This window comes from Stigmatopora nigra, chromosome 10 (genome assembly GCF_051989575.1).
Source record: "Stigmatopora nigra isolate UIUO_SnigA chromosome 10, RoL_Snig_1.1, whole genome shotgun sequence".
NCBI lineage: Eukaryota > Metazoa > Chordata > Actinopteri > Syngnathiformes > Syngnathidae > Stigmatopora > Stigmatopora nigra.
Window position 1 is genome coordinate 38931 of NC_135517.1, and position 13366 is coordinate 52296.

The 13366-nt window shown below is 60.9% G+C and overlaps 2 protein-coding genes and 1 long non-coding RNA gene across 7 annotated transcripts; 1 reads left to right on the forward strand and 2 right to left on the reverse strand.

The window, feature by feature from the left end:
* Positions 1-1115: 1115 nt before the first annotated feature.
* Positions 1116-9247, reverse strand: smpd4 (sphingomyelin phosphodiesterase 4). Of its 4 annotated transcripts, none has more exons than XM_077725339.1 (20): positions 6819-7101; positions 6598-6739; positions 6422-6508; positions 6176-6312; positions 6002-6077; positions 5830-5938; positions 5700-5752; positions 5348-5514; positions 5122-5254; positions 4935-5006; positions 4522-4611; positions 3459-3604; positions 3247-3337; positions 3092-3180; positions 2866-3029; positions 2530-2738; positions 2189-2422; positions 1972-2103; positions 1741-1869; positions 1116-1659 (listed from the first exon to the last, which is right to left on the reverse strand). In XM_077725339.1, exons 2-20 carry the CDS (start codon positions 6634-6636, stop codon positions 1390-1392), a joined length of 2427 nt encoding a protein of 808 aa, XP_077581465.1. In that variant the 5' UTR covers positions 6637-6739; positions 6819-7101; the 3' UTR covers positions 1116-1389. The 4 variants fall into 4 exon arrangements, with proteins under 4 accessions (XP_077581465.1, XP_077581464.1, XP_077581466.1 ...); XM_077725338.1 differs by having other exon boundaries at positions 6923-7098; XM_077725340.1 differs by lacking the exon at positions 4522-4611 and having other exon boundaries at positions 6923-7094.
* fam83c (family with sequence similarity 83 member C) lies at positions 8334-13132 on the forward strand. Its single transcript, XM_077725343.1, has 5 exons — positions 8334-9282; positions 9839-10006; positions 10227-10351; positions 11212-11442; positions 11545-13132. The coding sequence occupies exons 1-5, from the start codon at positions 8617-8619 to the stop codon at positions 12275-12277; spliced, it is 1923 nt and encodes a 640-aa protein (XP_077581469.1). The 5' UTR covers positions 8334-8616; the 3' UTR covers positions 12278-13132.
* LOC144202550 (uncharacterized) lies at positions 9434-10801 on the reverse strand. 2 transcript variants are annotated; one of them, XR_013327505.1, is made up of 3 exons: positions 10412-10801; positions 10154-10298; positions 9434-10039 (listed from the first exon to the last, which is right to left on the reverse strand). It is a non-coding gene; the product is annotated as an uncharacterized LOC144202550 (long non-coding RNA). The 2 variants fall into 2 exon arrangements; XR_013327504.1 differs by having other exon boundaries at positions 10127-10298.
* Positions 13133-13366: the final 234 nt, after the last annotated feature.

The following is a 13366-nucleotide window of genomic DNA, read 5'->3' on the forward strand; positions in this document are numbered from 1 at the left end:
GGGCGCTTCGGGCGACTGCGAAAAAAATGTAATCACATCAACTTAGTGACCTAAATACGCCCGTGTGAATGCACGTGTAAGAGGCTGTGCGTCTGCGCGTTTGCTTGCAGAAAGAAAGGAAAAAGCCAGGCTGACAAATCCTTTGGGGGGGGGGGGGGTGTGGGGGGGCGAATCGGGTTTTTTGGGCGCTACTCGTAAAATGTTGCCGTCGAACAAAGTTGGACGAGCGGTTGGTGGATGGATTCGCACACCTTCAAGTGGCTTAGTTCTACATTGACAGGATCTGACCATCTGGGCAGAAAAAAAATAATTGATTCCCCCCCTCATCCCCCAAAATAAATAAAAAAAACAGACGAGTGGAAGCGGCACTAAGGGGAAAAGGCCTCTCCGCGACCCGGCTCCTTCTCTGTGAAATATTCATGTGCCGCAAAGAACGTCTGCGGGTGAAATATGAATGAGGAGGAGGCGCAAAGACCAAGGTCCGCGGAAGAGGGGCGTCGGATGGGACTCTACTTTGATGGAGCGTCCCCCAAAGTGACTTTTGTCTGTGCCCCCGACAACGACGGCCGATAGACCACCCCACCCGTCGGGCCACCCCCGATCACGTGCGCATTCGGCAGAGGGACTTGGAAGAGAGGCGCACTTACCCACTCCCAACTTCTCGTCCTCGGTCAGCCTCCACATGTCGTCACGGCCGCGCTTTCACCGTCCGCCTGCGGGGAAGCGTCCACTGAGCTAAAGCAGAGGACACACACGCGGTCCAAAAGCGTCCACACTGATGAAAACTTGGAGCATCATCACCGTCACCGACTGGGGTGGTGGGGGGGATGCGACGCCACGTCACGCTCCTCTTGGCCGACTAAGCGGGAAGGCGCGCCGCCGCTGCCTAAGAGGATCATCGGGGACGCGCTTGGTTTCATGCGCGGGAGCAAGGGCCAATGAGGTGGGGGCTAGCTATGGCGCTGCGTCCAAACACACATTGGAGAAGCCGTCCTGGAGCAAAGCATTGGCAGCTTGAGCGCGCGTCTCTGGAATTGGCTGCTCCATTGGTTAGAGGCTCACCCTCCTCAACTTTCTTAAGCCCTTCTGAGAGATTGACACCACCTACACACCAATCACCTTCCTCCATTGAGATGAACTATTTCTCCTGGAGATGTCATTTATTGGGAAATTGACATTGCGGCGAAGGCAAAAGAAAAAGGCAGACTTGGAGAGGAAGACGTTCTCCTTGCGTGTCGGCCGGCTAGCGCGCCATCGAGTCCGGCTAGCGCGCCCTCGAGTCCGGCTAGCGCGCCATCGTGTCCGGCTAGCGCGCCATCGTGTCCGGCTAGCGCGCCATCGTGTCCGGCTAGCGCGCCATCGAGTCCGGCTAGCGCTCCTTGCCTCCGGCTAGCGCGCCTTGCGTCCATCTTCCCACAGCGCGACAAACACTCCGTGCAGGAGGACGGCGGCCAGGATGAGGAAGGTGCAGGCCACGGGGCCCAGAGACAGGAGGGCGCCGACGACGTAGCAGACCCCCAGCGCCAGGATGTTCCCGTAGCTGGCCAGCGGACGGAGGCAGAGGCGGGCCCGTCGGCCGGCTGGAGCGCCCAGGTAACGCCGGCCCAGGCGGCCGGCCAGATCCCGCCGCGAGCACAGCTCCGCCATTTGACCTTCGAACTGAAGAGAGGCCGTGAGGGGTCGAGGGTCAAGCCCGAGCTTCTCGGCTCCAGCCCGCTCGCCACGCCATCCGTCTCTTACTTTGGCGTTGAGTAGACAAGACAGCCGGTAGAGGAGGCGCACCAGGGGGGCATTCTCGTAGCTCCTGATGGGCTGAAGCTCCGGGTCCCCCCGGTACGTCACGTCCAACCGCCGCAGGCCGTTTATCATCTGCGACTCGCACACACACACACGCACGCACGTGTCAAAGTCCGCTGCCTCCGGTAGCCGCGTCTAATTTGCCCAGGCGGAGGCAAGGATTTAGGTGGGCACCTGCATCCGTCCCAGGTCGGTGAGGACGGGGCCGTCTTCTCCCAGGACGCAATCGGGCCGGCGCTCCGACTCACCCTCGTCCCCGTCGGATGCGGCGTTGGCCACGAGCTGCGTCAGCTGGCCCTGGTTCAGCTGCGAGACAACGGCGGCGGTGGCAAAGCTCAGCCGACGGCCCCGGGAGAGAGTCGGTGGGCTGGGTTAGGCCTTTGCCGGGGACCTTGAAAATGGTGCACAAGTTGTCCAGCGCCCGGTCCAGGAACTCGTGAGTCTTCTTCGGGCACTCGCCGCCGTCCTCCGCCTCCACGCCGCAGAGGGCGTTTTCGGAATCCGCCGCCGCCGGCGCCGCCAACCAGCTCAGGAAGGACCTGTTGGCCGCGGCTTGACCGCAGCGGTCCGACACGCGCTTGGCCGTCTGCCTGGCTCCGGCCAGCACCCGCACCGACTTTAGCACCTGAGACGGATGGAGAAAAAGGCGTGTGACGCCGATGGGGGGGGGGAGAAAAAAAGAGAGAGGAAAAAGGCCCGACGCCTGCCCCGCGCCCATTCGCCGGGCCTCGCCTGGCTTCGCAGCTCGGGGCCAAACATCTGACTGTAGCGACAGTCCTGGCCTTCCAAGGCGTACACGTGGCTCTTGACCCGGAAGACGGCGTCGGTGGCGGCGCGCTGACGGGCCGAGGCCGGGCCGCTCCCCTGGCCGCCGGGCGTCGGGTAGCCTCGCGGCTGCCGGTGGTGTGGGACCAGCTCGGGCTCCAGGAACAGCTGCTCGGCTGCGGATGGCAAGACGGGGTGGTGCGGCCATCCATTTTTCCGGGGGTCCCCACGACACCGGGGACCGCGCCTTTCTCAATATCCGGCACACCGAGCCCGGGGGCCTTTTTTCTTTTTCTGCCGTACCTTTGTGGATGAGGTCGGCCAGGTCGGGCTGAGAGAAGACTTTGGACACCCTGAAGAGCATCAGGGCGTTCTTGGCGTTGACCAAGTCCGTACGCATGGCTCTGTTGAGGAAGACCTGGAAGAGTTTGGTGTAAACCAGCAGGTTCTCCTGAACAAAGGACTCCCTGCCGGTCGCCGTCAAGTTAGCCGGAAGTCCGGAACGGGGGGGAGACGGGACGGCTCCCACCATCTTTCGGGGTCGCTTCCGCCGCCGCGGGCGCCCTTGTCGTCGGCGTACCTCCACGGCTGAACGTAGCTCAGCCACGTCTCCAGCACCTGCGCCCAGCGGACGGACGCTAAGAGGCCGGGAAAGGCCGGGAAAAGGCGGCGCCCGCCACGTACCGCTCGGAAGGAGGCGTCCAGGGGCCAGTGGCCGAAGCAGTGCTGCAGGAAGAGGAAAAGCTTCTGCCGGACGAAGCGCTGGAGCGCCACCCTGAGAGGCAGAGGCGCCGCCCGTCAGACTTTCAAAGCGCTTCTCCGAGACGCCGCCCGGGCTCGTCGTAGTCGCCGCCTCCGACCGGTGGACCTGGGCGGGCGCCCGCCAGGCGCCTCACCTCTTAAATTCCTCCAGGGGGCCGCCGTGCGAGTGGGTGGGCGACGACGCCGGCTGCTCCGGCTTCGGGCTGTTGGAGAAGGCGTGCAGATGTTTGACCAGCACGCGCACCGCCAACACGTGCTCCTCGCTCGGGCTGAACGGTTCCTGGGGGAAAAGAGACCAGACGGACCCATCAGACGGTGGCCGGCGCTCTGCCGGGGGACCGAGCTCCGACGGCCCCTGACCTTTCTGGGGCAAAAAAATAAAAAGTCAATCGATAGATAAAAGGAGCCCCCGACGGGTCAGCGGCCGGACCTCGGCGCCCCCGCCGAGACGTCCAAAAGCGGACGGCCGGGAAGTCGGCGACGGCGGGGCGCCCTCCTTCCGTCCGCCTTTGTCGCACACGACCGACGGCGGGCGGCGGTCCGACAAAGCGGCGAGCAAAGCCAAGCGGAGGGCATTCCGTCGTCAAGGACACGCCGGGGGGTTTTGAAAAAGTTGTCGTCCCGTGAAAAGCTTCCATTTTGTTTTGCCCATTTGCACAGAAGGGATGTTTTTCAGCGGGTCTTTCCGCAACACTCTGCTCGTTCAGATCGCCAAATGCGGCGTCTCCCAGACGACGATGACGAGGGCCGGGACCTTGGCTTCTCCCAGACGTCGACTCGAGCGGGACCCCGGGGTCGTCGAGCCGTCGGCCCGACTCGAGTAGGGCTGGGTATCGGCCCAAAGTATCCGCGTGGCCGCCGATGCGGCTTGCCCAAATTTTGTCCCCGGGAAATGGACGTTGCGGTAGCAAGCCTGCGTTTTAGCGTCGACCCGGGCATTCGTGCCACCCGTAGCAAGGAAGAATTTCCTGGGCCAAAGTACAATTTGCAAGCCTCCGTCCGTCCGGGACTCCACAAAAGCCAACCGACGGGAGAGCGGCCAAATCAAGTGGACGGGTGGACGGTTTCCCGCAAGCCCGACCGACCCTTTTTTTATCGGGTACTCGGCCCTAGTCTCGAGCGGGACCGGGGGTGGCCGCGGCGGGGGGCGAGGGCGCTTGCGAGAAAGCCAGCCGGCCAGCGAGAAGGTTCAAGTACTTGGTAGTTGTGGAGGTTGCCCGAGCCCGGCGGGCTGTGAGGGTGGCACGGCGTGCTGGACATAGTCAGGCGGTACTGGAGCAGCGCCAGCTGTGGAGCCGTAAACCACCGGGGTTAGGACGAGGAGAAGGACGACACATAGGGTGGAAAACAAAAAAAAAAGGACAAACAAAAGCGGGGGACACCACAAGGAGACACAAAGACAAATCGGGCGAAACGGCGGCCAGAGCCGACCGTCTCTCGCCGGGCCGGGCCCAACCGGACCCCCTCTCTGGGTTGGCTTTTGCCCTTAGCCGCGGGCTTTGCTTAAGAGGACCCCAAGTTACGACGGGCGGCGGAGAGAGCGGGCGAAACCGCCGGTGCGCGCGACCCCAGGCGGCCGGCGAACAGAGACCCGGCGGGATTCCGCTTACCTTCACCTGAGGAGACTGAAGCTTCTGGTACATCTCTAAAGAGTAGTGATGCAGCCACACTTCCACCAACATCTGTCACACAAAGACTCAGAGGTTCCAAGAGTCCCTCCCTCGGGCGAAGAGCGGCCCGAGACACTCCGGCCGCCCACCGGCCCGCCCGCCCTGCGTTTGTCCGACGGGCCGGCACCTGCAGCAGCGTTTCAGAGCGCCAGATTTCTTGGGCGGCGGGGTCGGCGTTCACCGACGGCTGGTGGAAGATGTGCGGCTTGAGCAGGCTGGGACTGTGGACGCCGTAAGCCCCCAGGGACACGTTGGCCGATCTGGGGACGGGGGGTGTCAAACGGGTGGATGGCGTGGGCCGGGAAGCCGGCCGGAAAGCCGGACGGAAAGCCGGCCGGAAAGCCGCCGCTCACCTCGGGGAAGGCGCGCTGACCGGGCCCCTGCTGTCGAAAAAGGGGGACGGGGGAACGCTCCCTTCGGTAGGCAGGAAGTACTTGAGGTACATGTCCACCAGAGCAAAGTAAGCGCTGTCGGCGCTCCCACCGCCGCCACCGCAGCCGTGTTGGCCCGCGGGGAAGCACTGCGACACGTCAGAAATCATTAATCCACCCGTGCTCTTCCTGTCAATTTCCCCGGATGGGATTCCACCGGTTTTTGGTGGGTGACTTTTGGCCTAATGTGCTCATGTGATGGCTTGCAGTGTAACCGGAGTTGGGCACCCCGGCTCTACCGGAGGCGTCACGGCACCCCGGTAGGTTGTCTCACCTTTGGCGTGACGAGGCAGGTGGCAAAGGAGAACATGAAGAACTCAAAGGGATCTGCACCAGATGGAGGGAGGGGAAAGTCTCAGTCGGCCGGGGGCCGTGGCTCGGTCGGGGGCGCAAAGGATACTCACTCAGCATCAAGTTGGGCGTCAGCACGCCGGACACGGGAAAGTGCGTCCGGTAGTGAAAGAGCGGACAGTCGGGCAGGACGCCTTCCTGGATGCACGTCCTCACCGGAGCCTGCGCAAAAGACGACTTCAAGACCGGCGACGACCCGGACCGGGCCTCCCGAAAGAGACTTACCGGCAAATAATTGACGGGGACTTCGTATTTGTACTCCTCGGCCTGAAGCTTATACACCATTTTCATGATGGGTCCGCTGGCCGGGCCAAAGACGCAACGTCAGTTGGGCCCGCCGCCGCACGCGGGAGGAGGGCGCTCACCTGGGCGCCGGGCACGCGGGAGGACGAGGCTCACCTGGGCGCCAGGAAGTCCACCACCGGCGCAAAGTCTTGGCATCGCGAGTGGAGGAGGCGCAGGTTCCAGCCCGCCAGGATGCCGTCCAGGCTTCCGAAGATGTTCTCTGCCAACCAAGAGAAAATGGCGTGTAGCTCCTGAAGCCACAGAGAAGAAGAAGAAGAAGAAGAAAAAGCCCCCGTTAGCGCCTTCCCAAATACGGGACGAATAAAGTTATCCAATCCTCCCCCCGTGCAAGATTTGCACCTTGGCGTGATGGTCGTCAATGATCTTGGCCAGGTCTCGACACCGCTGAGTCAGCGTTTTTCCGGGCGAGTCCACTTTCAGGTTGGCCTGAGGAAGGAGGGGACGGAGTCGGTGGTCGCGCTCGACCGTCGGGGAATCGAGTCGCGTCGGCTCGCACGGCACGGGAGTCGACTGACCAGGAGGAAACCTGGATGCTGCAAACCGGGAGCGGCCATTGGGGACGCCTCGGAGATGGCGGAAAATCGCAAAGGACGATTGAGATGCGATGCGACGTCCCGCGGTCAAGCCACCCCCTTAGCTACACTTCCTTTTCCGATCCTGCAAAGTCCCAACACGACAAAGCGAGGCAGTCAGTGGCGTCTAAGCAAGAAACAACACTTTTCTGCCACCAACGCACCGAAGCTAGTTAGTTAGCTACTAGCTCGCGGGGAGGGGAAAAGCACAAATACTGGCTGAGGTGTGTGTGTGAGGAAAAAGGTCAGCGTTGAAAATGTCCCCGACCTTTTGCGAGTCTTGCAGGAGGTTGAAAAAAGTCGTCCAATTGTTTCTCTCGTCTTCCAAAGTTAAACAGCACTTGAGACAGCCGCCAACGAACTCTCTTCTTCGTTGCGCCGTCTTCTTCTTCGGGGCTTTCAAAATGGAGTTTTCAGCGCACTAGCGCCCTCACTCAATCGGGTGGAGAACGGAAAAGTTATGCGTTAGCAAATTCTTACACGCTCTGCTTCACTCCTGCCATTTATTATGCAACATATTGTCTGCTCCTTTGTTGTTGTTGTTGTCGTTGCTTGTTTTTGTGTGTTTTCATTCATGCTCATTTGTTTTGACGTAAGAATAAGTCTCGTAGGCCCGTTGTTTCTTGGGGCACTCCCGGCATCTGTCTTTGCTTTCCAACAAAGAAGTCCTCCCTCTTACAGCCTAACTTGACGGAAATTCGGCAGACCGAGTTGGGGATCGGCGTCGAGCCGACGCCGGTGGCGGGACTGGGCTGGGGTGGTGTGGTTTGGTTTGGGATGGTGGGGCACCAAGAGATGGAAATCACCACAGAGGTCAAGCAGACTTTTCTTGCTTGTTGACTGTCGTCCGAAGACGAGCCGGGCACGTCGACGGGAAGCGGTACAATGCCGACTTCCTGTCATTGTGATGATGTTCCCGAGAGAAATCCAGGAGGAAACGCCGGCCGACGCGGGGCCTCCGTGCGCGTCTAAAACCGGCTCCCTAAAGGGCGCCGCTCATCCGCTTGATTCCGAAGGCCCCCTTTTTTATTTTTTGGTGGAGACTCGGCGAAGACGTGGCCTTGCAAACTCCCGGCCGGAGCTTCGGCGCACTTTGCGGCGCGTGGGGCAAGACGCCCCGGCGTTTTGAAGTCAAGGTCCTCGTGGGCGATGACTCAATGTTGACAAAAGGGGAGGAACGCCAAGCCACGTCGTCGCCACGTCGTCGCCACGTCGTCGCCACGTCGTCGCCACGGTGTGTACTCTTTGTTTGTGTGAGCAAAGAGACTTGATATTGTGAAGACAAGCTGGGGGGTTGGGGGGGGGTCTCGTGTTTCGATGCCGCCACCTTTCAGAGCATTGGCCACATTGCATCCCACCCATGGAAATAGAGGTCCGATCCATTTGGTCCAGAACGGCTAGCTACGAAGGGTCGGGACTCTGTGCCATTGACGGCCACAGACGTCCAATCCTTGGCCACCTGGTCAGAATGAAAAGAGCTCGTAGAGGGTTACGCTAGCTTCTCTTACTCTACTGGCACGTGGAGATTTGGAAGGATTTCGCTCGCCAAATGGGATCGTCAAATGATTGGTCTCCCGCCGCCACGAACAGCCTTTTGTTGTGAAAGTCCCTAGCGGATGACTGAAGGGGGGGGGGGGGGGGCTGGCTGGGCGGGACGGTTGCATTGCGGGGCGGGGCGGAGCCAAGTAAGCTGAGTGACAGTCACGGAATCAACAGGTGATCCTGTCGGAACCTGTCGGCCAAGCGACAACCGGGAAGTGGCTTCGCTTCGCCTGACTGTCGTCGTCGTCGTCGTCTCTCTCTTTTTTTTCTACTTTTGCTTCCTCCTCGTCGTGTCGCTCGCTCGCTCGTTCGCTCGTTGGGATCGCGTCTAAGTCGGATGAAAGTTTGCTGTTGCGGAGGCGGCGTCGGCCAGCAGCAGGATCAGGACCCGGACCCGGACCAGCACCCACTCAAGACGAGATGAATTGGTCGGAGAGCCTTCGCCCGGCCCCCGGAGGCCGCAAGCCGCTGGGCAAGCTGGCGGCGCGCCTCGAAGAGCTGAAGAGTCCGTGGAGGCAGGTATCGCCGGAGCTGGAGCTCAGCCACAACGAGGCCGCTCGCCTGGCCACCGACGCGCTGCTCGAACATGGCGAGCGCGAGTACCGCCGCGTCCTCACCGACGAGCGCGAACTCGGCTTCCTGTCCAAGGAAGAGATGGTGTACATCGCCGGCCACCGGGACCGGGATCCGGAGCCACAGGCGTCGGACCCCGAGAGGACCGGCGCCGAGGTGGGACGAGCGAGCGGCGGTGGGATCACCGGGCCCGCGCCGCCGTTGCCGTTGCCGCCGCCGCCACTGGCGCTGCTGGGACAGGGTGACGGCGACAGAGAACAGCAGTTCCACACCGACACCGAAACCGAAGCGGACCAGAGCGGCGACGATGACGATTGCGGCGACGCGCTGTCGGAACTCACCTCCGGGACGTACTTCCCCACCATGACCGACGAGGAGCCGCCCGTCCTCGAGCTGGGCTGGCCGGAAGCCCCGCTCAGTTACGGGCCCTCGGAGACGCAGATCTACTTCCAGCGGGACAAGAGCGTCAACGTCAAGGACACCATTCGCTCGCTCATCAATAAGGCCAAAAAGGTGAGAAAAAAAAACAACCTGCGTGCGTATTCACTCACTCACGCACGCTAACAAAAGTCACACTTGAGAGCCGTCCATCTAGTCGCGGTCTAGTAAACAATACATGACGCGGAGTGCAAATAATGAAGCAATTACAAAAAGTAGCACAATGTCAACGACACGAGCAATCGATGTTTTAATTAACAAAAGTGTGTCTTACAACGAATTCTTACAGATTTTCAAAAGTGATTTATGAGCTAACGCGTGAATTGTCTAAACTAATTTGCTATTCAGACTCGGCTCATCTGGAGGAATTTTCACCACTTGACCAAGTTAGCTTAACTGGTTTTGGCTGAAAAAAATGACCTGACGGTGTAGCGTTATTTTGAAAAGGACAGCTTGACTGACGGCATCGAGTCCTTTTTGCCCTCCGTTCCCACGTCGGTCGATTCGCCGGGAACGTCCAAACCCCGACCCGAGCGGTCCCCGTCCGTACCCCTAGAGCCGTGGCGAGCGCCCGGACACCCATGCGCGCGCCACCGGCCTTTTCCTTTTTGACGAGCTTTGTCGGCGGCAGGTGATCGCGCTGGTCATGGACGAGTTCAGCGACGTGGATTTGCTGTGCGACCTGATGGAAGCGTCGTGCAAGCGCAGGGTGCCCGTCTACGTGCTGCTGGACCACAAGAAGCTACACCTCTTCACCGAGATGTGCGGGGCGCTGGACGTGCACGCCGTCGACTTGAGCGTAAGCTCGCCGTGGACGCGGACTCGAGCTGACCTCTGCTCGCCGCGGACGCGGACTCGAGCTGACCTCTGCTCGCCGCGGACTCGAGCTGACCTCTGCTCGCCGCGGACTCGAGCTGACCTCTGCTCGCCGCGGACTCGAGCTGACCTCTGCTCGCCGCGGACTCGAGCTGACCTCTGCTCGCCGCTTGTCCGCTCACGTCGCCTTTTCTTCCCATCAGAACATGCGCATCCGCAGCGTGTGCGGCGACACCTACTGCGCCAAGAGCGGCAAGAAGTTCAGCGGGCGGGTCCTGGAAAAGTTTCTCATCATCGACTGCGAGGAGGTCATCGCCGGCTCTTACAGGTCAGCCGCCACGTGGCCTCCGTCGGGCCAAAGCACGCCACCGGTCGGTCGCCCGCTTACCGTTTGGTGGCCCCGGGCATGACGCCGCTCGCGCTGGGTGGAATGAAGTTTGGGCGAGGGCGAAGCTGCGCTGTCAGGAATGCGACACTTGACAGCTGGGTGCGGCTGCCAATCACTTTCACATCGTTACTGCTGCTTGATGCGTCTTTAGGAACTTTTTTATAGAAGACAATGGAATGGCGTCCCCTCCGCTCATCTGGATTGGCCTGTAAAATACACTAGGTTAGCCGACCGACGTCCTGTTAAAAAGATTAGCACGAGTTAATATAATGCACTCATTGGGCAGAGGGGGAAGGGGTGTACTTTTGCCACACTCACTAACGGTAAGGGCTTAAGGGTCTGACCGAGCCGCTCCAGAAATGATTTTCCATTCAAGTATATATATATATATATTTACTGTCACCTGGACGCAATCCATTACCCTCTGACAAGTGGCAGTCCGCGTCGGAAGCCTTCCACGGCAATTCCGAGACGCCGTCACGTAGCGTGGAGTCAAGGCGGCGGGGTCGTTCTCGGCCGAGGCCTCCTTCCGGAGCGCAAAAGTCGTCCTCGGCTGGCAATGGCCGCCACCGTTTGAGAATTTGACGATTGACACGTGGCCAATCCGGTTGTTCCGGCTGCGGACCGACGCTGGCAACGGGCCAGGCCAGGCCGGCGAGGAGAGCACTGACGCATTTCCGCCGGCTGCCTGGCCTTCGCTCCGGGTGGGGGTTTGGGTCAGAACCCGTTATGAGCGGGCCGTTATCAGGGCGCAATGTCTCACCGGTGTGTCTCACCGGTGTGTCTCTGTGCGTACGCAGCTTCACGTGGCTGTCGTCGCAAGTCCACAGCAACGTGGTGCTGCACTTCTCGGGGCGCATCACGGAGAGCTTCGACCGCGAGTTCCGCTGCTTGTACGCCGACTCTCAGATCATCGAGTGTTTCCACAACGATGAGGACGAAGACGAGGCCGTACTCCCGTACTTCCCGGCGTACCGGGCGCCGCCGCTCCCCTCGGCGCCGCTGGTCAAGGCCGACCTGCTCTCCGACAGGTAGGCCCGGCCGTCTCGGACCGGCCGCGGCGGAACGACTGGGGCGTTTCCGGCGGCTGACGGCGCCTTCCTCTCCTCTCCTTTCCTTTCCTCTCCCGGCAGGCAGAGGCACGATTCCGACGAGTCCAGCAGCCGTTCGGGCAGCAGCGTGTCCAGCGTGAGGGCGGCGCCCGCTGCCAGCTCCAAGCCCATCTATCAGGTGAGCCGGGGTCAAGAGAGAGGCGAGGACTCGCGGCAGATCCCGGGGGCGCCGCGGCCTCTGTCCAACGGGGGGAGCCACCGGAGCCCGCGCCTGGAGCGCCGCGCTCCCATCTACGGTCTGGATCGGAGCAAGGGCAAGGCGGGCGAGGGCATGTGGTCCCAGCGCGGGGGCCCGTCCTCCAAGTACCAGCAGCTGGGCCTGTACGAGCACAAGGGGCACATGTTCCACGCCACGGCGCCGCTGGTCACGGACGGCAAACTGGGCCACAGGCACAGGAGCTCGTCCAATCAGTTCCTCCACAATCTGCCGGACTTTTACCTTCCTCCGGCGGGGGCGGCGGCGGGGGCGGCGGCGGGAGCTGTGGCGGTGGCGGCGGCGAGCCAAGACCACTTGGCCAAGTCGGCCTCACCTCAGAACACGGCGGCGCGGGGGGCGGCCGAGCTCTCCCGGAAGGAGGCCGAGGGCCGGCGGGCTCCGCCCCCGGAGGAGAGCCCCGGCGGGCACGAGCAAATCAATCGTCAGGATCAGAAGCGCATGACGCTGGGTCACAGCAAACTGGATCTGGTCAACCAGTACAACAAGATGAAGTCCAAGCAGGTGTACAGCCGCTTCGAGCTCAAGACCTCGCAGTGAGCTCTCGCCGACCAATGGCGTCGGCACCGGCCGGCGACGCCAACCCGCCCCCGGCCTGCCTCTCGCCTCCCGGGACCGGCCCGACGGAAGCCCGGCGCCGGACGGCTCCCGAGTTCTCCCCTAGGCCGGCAAATGTCATGACATTCCCACGGGATTCTCTCCCGGGGTGGGGGGTCCCGTTGACTGAAGGGGGTGCGGCTGTGCCGGGAAGTTGGCCAAAAGGCCGGATGAATGGAGGGGGGCGGGTTGATGAGAGCCAAACCTGGATGTTTCCCCTTTCTTTTTGGGGAAGAAATCCTTTATGACTTTGCGTTCCATTGTCAACCGTGGTTATTTGAGGGCGCGCCAGGAGCCGTTTCCTTCGGTGCCACTGGTATAGGCTCTGGCGCCGATCCCTTGGTAAACTGCAAAAAAAAAAAGGACACGTTGAATACCGCCGCCGACGTGCGCTGTGTAGTTGGCCTCCGTCGGCGTCAGTCTAAATGGGAGGCCAGCGGGTGTTTGCATATTTTCTTCGATAAAATCCCTCAGCGCCCGAGAAAAGAGACCTTTTCTACCGCCCACGTGGGGTTCCACGGGGTCGACGGATGGGAGCGAGCGCCTTTCACAGACGTGGCCTTGTTGCCCGTACAAAAACATCTTTGGGGCCAATGGGAGCGCTGACGTCACGGCCCGAAAGGCCACGTTTGCTCTCTCGCTGGTAAACGGAGGAAACATTTCAAACAATAGTTGACGTTTTGTAGCCAAAATCTCCATTTCTCGGCATTTCCATCTCCTCCAATAACGGCCGGAATAATGCATATCAATAAAATCCCATTCGAGCCATCTTGGTGTAAATTGATGGCGCCAACTCAACTTTTTTTAAAATGCTTTGTACGATGGGTTCCAGGTGAAGTGCTTAACAAAGTTTGTGCTTTCATGGACAACACTCGGGACGGAAAAGGTCAAGTGTCTATAACATTCGAGACATTTTCTAATCGAGGGGTCAACCGTAATTCTGTGTGTGGGACGTCGTCACTCGCTAGCATTTTAAAACGGGCACTTCCGCGAACCACTGACACGCTTTGAAACAGGCATCTCGCAGGCCAG

Excerpts from the sequence above, each read along its gene's own strand:
- smpd4 (XM_077725339.1), bottom strand. The coding sequence starts at position 6,636 with ATGGCCGCTCCCGGTTTGCAGCATCCAGGTTTCCTCCTG. Across the intron at positions 6,313-6,421 it reads TTGACGACCATCACGCCAAG|GAGCTACACGCCATTTTCTC; the intron begins GTGCAAATCTTG and ends CTGTGGCTTCAG. Across the intron at positions 5,939-6,001 it reads TCCCCGTCAATTATTTGCCG|GCTCCGGTGAGGACGTGCAT; the intron begins GTAAGTCTCTTT and ends TCTTTTGCGCAG.
- fam83c (XM_077725343.1), top strand. The coding sequence starts at position 8,617 with ATGAATTGGTCGGAGAGCCTTCGCCCGGCCCCCGGAGGCCGCAAGCCG. Across the intron at positions 10,352-11,211 it reads GTCATCGCCGGCTCTTACAG|CTTCACGTGGCTGTCGTCGC; the intron begins GTCAGCCGCCAC and ends GTGCGTACGCAG. Across the intron at positions 11,443-11,544 it reads GCCGACCTGCTCTCCGACAG|GCAGAGGCACGATTCCGACG; the intron begins GTAGGCCCGGCC and ends CTCTCCCGGCAG.